Raw genomic sequence first — 2,939 nt, 5'->3', positions numbered from 1 at the left:
ATTTAAAATACAAGTTTAATATGCATTCAAGCTGCAAACCCGATTTGTAGATATATACATATGAATTAGAACGAGAAAATATAGTAATTTAGTATACATGAAAATCACTCACAAATGTCTATTCTAAGCTAGGATATTGTATGTTCTTCCGTATGAAACAATATTTGAAAATTTCGATTACAAAAAAAGAAAAAAATTAAGAAAGGAAACGAATCTTTTACGTTTGCCAATCATTAGCAGAACAAATTCTCTACTATAGAGGGTCCATAAAAAGACTAGTCAAGACACAGAAACTCGATATATAGTATAATGCATGGATCAAATTCTTCGTTGCTGCAAAACGGACAAATATAAAATCAAAAGCGTATAGAGCACAATAATTATCGCATGTAATAACAAACTGTCAGTTACACTATATCACAAAAGGTGCAGAATCAAAAATGATATCATATGTCTCTACAAAGAGAAAGACCATCAGGCAATTAATGAAATATGGATATTTCAATATGGAAAGTTCACGTGCCAAACCTTTACATCAGTTACACAAATATTACGCTATCCTGTCGCATGCCGTGCATTTACAACAAAAATCTATAAAATCACATTGTAACATAGAATGCAAAAAGCGTTTTTGAATGTCAGAGCCTATTCTGGCTCTTTGTTGATCAAAAGGCCTGCCCCAAATTTTCTTTTTAAGGAAGCTATGTGACAATTGTTGCATTACGATATGAATCATATTTCTTTCACACAAAGACTTACACAAAATGGGGTACTATGTGCGCTCTTATCATTATAACTTTTTAACCCATCCAGGAATACCAAAGAAAAGCACGAACATTTGTGTGCATATATACATACTTACAGAATGAATGAGTGTGAGAGAGAGAGAGAGAGAGAGAGAGAGAGAGAGAGAGAGAGAGAGATGAATCATTGAAAATGAATTGAACATTCTTTATGTCGTCCAGTCTATTCTCTTTTATCTGTTTATAAACGCTAGAGAGATTAAGAAATTTTAGGTGTATATCCAGTGAGAAGTGTATTCTCACTCTATGATATCATTGGGTTAAAAATATTGTAGACGAGCTTTTAAGCCAAATTTTATTCAACTACACACACATACACACACACACACACACACACACACACACACACAAACACACACACACACACACACACACACACACACACACACACACACACACACACACACACACACACACACAAACATATATATAATGTACTGTTCCATGATGGTAAGATCAACAAAAAAGTACTCTATCTGGTGAGAGATAAATATTATCTAATAGACACAATACATGTTTAAAAATGGAATGAGAGAAAAAACGCAAAAAGTTATATGTAGTTTGTGCCTCATGAATATGTTTGAGGTATTTCTCAACATATGAAAGTATTAGTACCACATATAAACATATATTGTATCTATTAAATAATATATATATATATATATATATACACTCCTGCAAACCAGACAAACAAACATTTAACGCATGCTCTTGGAGTTGTATTGCACAGCAAACTGTTTCGTACCCAGCTTACACAACGTGTTGTAAGCGTAAGTATAAGTAAACAATTTCAGAGAGAGGAAATCACATTCTAAAAATGTAGACGCATTTCAGCGCAAACTAGATGTGTGTAAAGTATTGCTGGGTCAATGTATTTTTTTGTTTTTAGATATGTGTGTGCATGTATATGCGTATATGCACACACACACAAACATACACAGACATACACATGCACACACACACACGCATACATATATCAAAAATAAACATTTAATACGCTATAATGTGTAAACCGTGTAAGTGATAGTTTAGAAAAAAAAAAGATGTTCTCTCCACTTCAATTCACCGATTTACGTTTACATTTTATTTTATTTTTACAGGAAGCAAATAAATGCTCGGCAATCGGAAACGTTTCAGCCAGGAAGACACAGCCCCTCTCCTCATCGCAATGACGTTATCGTCTATCTTTCACCAATGGTCTGATCTCCATTTACTCTCAGGCTACAAAAAGTCATTCATTGACTCTTTCTCTTTCTCGACCTTCCTACCTCTCTAGCTCTTTTCCTATATCTCTATCTAAATCTCTCTCTCCCTCTCTATGCGTATCGATATACACTATATATATATATATATATATATATATATGTACACATACACACACACATATATACACACGCATATATATATGTTGAGCAAAGAATACTTTTTCCAACCTCCTCTACTCTCTAATATATAACTACCTCTTCCATTTCTCTCTCATACTTTGTCACAATGTTAAACACTTCTCTCACGACCTCTCTCATGCGTGCATACAGACACACATTCACACATATGCATATTCTCCCCTATACAAACACATAGACACACAAAAAACACCCGCAGACATATACTGTATACCTCTCTCCGCTCTGTTTTCTTTCTTTTCGACGTTTCAACTATGTTACTGTTAACCTATTTCTCTTTTCCTTCGTACATTTTTTCAGTATTTCTCCAATACTTTCACTCTCTCGTTAACCTTGAAAAACTGCCCTCGTTCTTCATTATTTCTTAGCTTTTCTCTCGATGACTCAATTCTTTTCAGAACGTATCTTTCTACATGGTTACCATTTAACATTTGGTGTACTCTGTTGTAACATAGTTTAACTTTAATCGCCGCTTCTTCAATGCCTGAGCGTTACAACCAGATATATTTTCGGTACTCCCGGAAATTAAACACGACTTTCTATTCTTCTTTTCTCTTTCTCTCTATTTTTTCTGGAATAAACATATTGAAGAGAAAAACCTAAAAAAAAAAACAACAAGTACTAAATGTTGTTGATTTTCCTAATTTTCATTGTAACTTAATAAATTTCCAACAATACACAGACAAAGATAAACACTAACGCACGGACACACATATGTATATATGTATATATG

The 2,939-nt window shown here is 33.5% G+C and overlaps 1 protein-coding gene across 1 annotated transcript in view; it reads left to right on the top strand.

The window, feature by feature from the left end:
- Positions 1-2,832, top strand: part of LOC106881140 (uncharacterized) — a 74,363-nt gene extending 71,531 nt beyond the window's left edge. The window contains exon 5 of the mRNA XM_014931425.2: positions 1,904-2,832. Coding sequence (XP_014786911.1) covers positions 1,904-1,914 — 11 coding nt within the window. The 3' untranslated portion in view covers positions 1,915-2,832. The remainder of the gene's footprint in view (positions 1-1,903) is intronic.
- Positions 2,833-2,939: the final 107 nt, after the last annotated feature.

This window comes from Octopus bimaculoides, chromosome 1, assembly GCF_001194135.2.
Source record: "Octopus bimaculoides isolate UCB-OBI-ISO-001 chromosome 1, ASM119413v2, whole genome shotgun sequence".
Lineage (NCBI taxonomy): Eukaryota > Metazoa > Mollusca > Cephalopoda > Octopoda > Octopodidae > Octopus > Octopus bimaculoides.
Note: the sequence above shows the minus strand (reverse complement) of the source record. Positions and strands in the feature narration are given on the sequence as shown.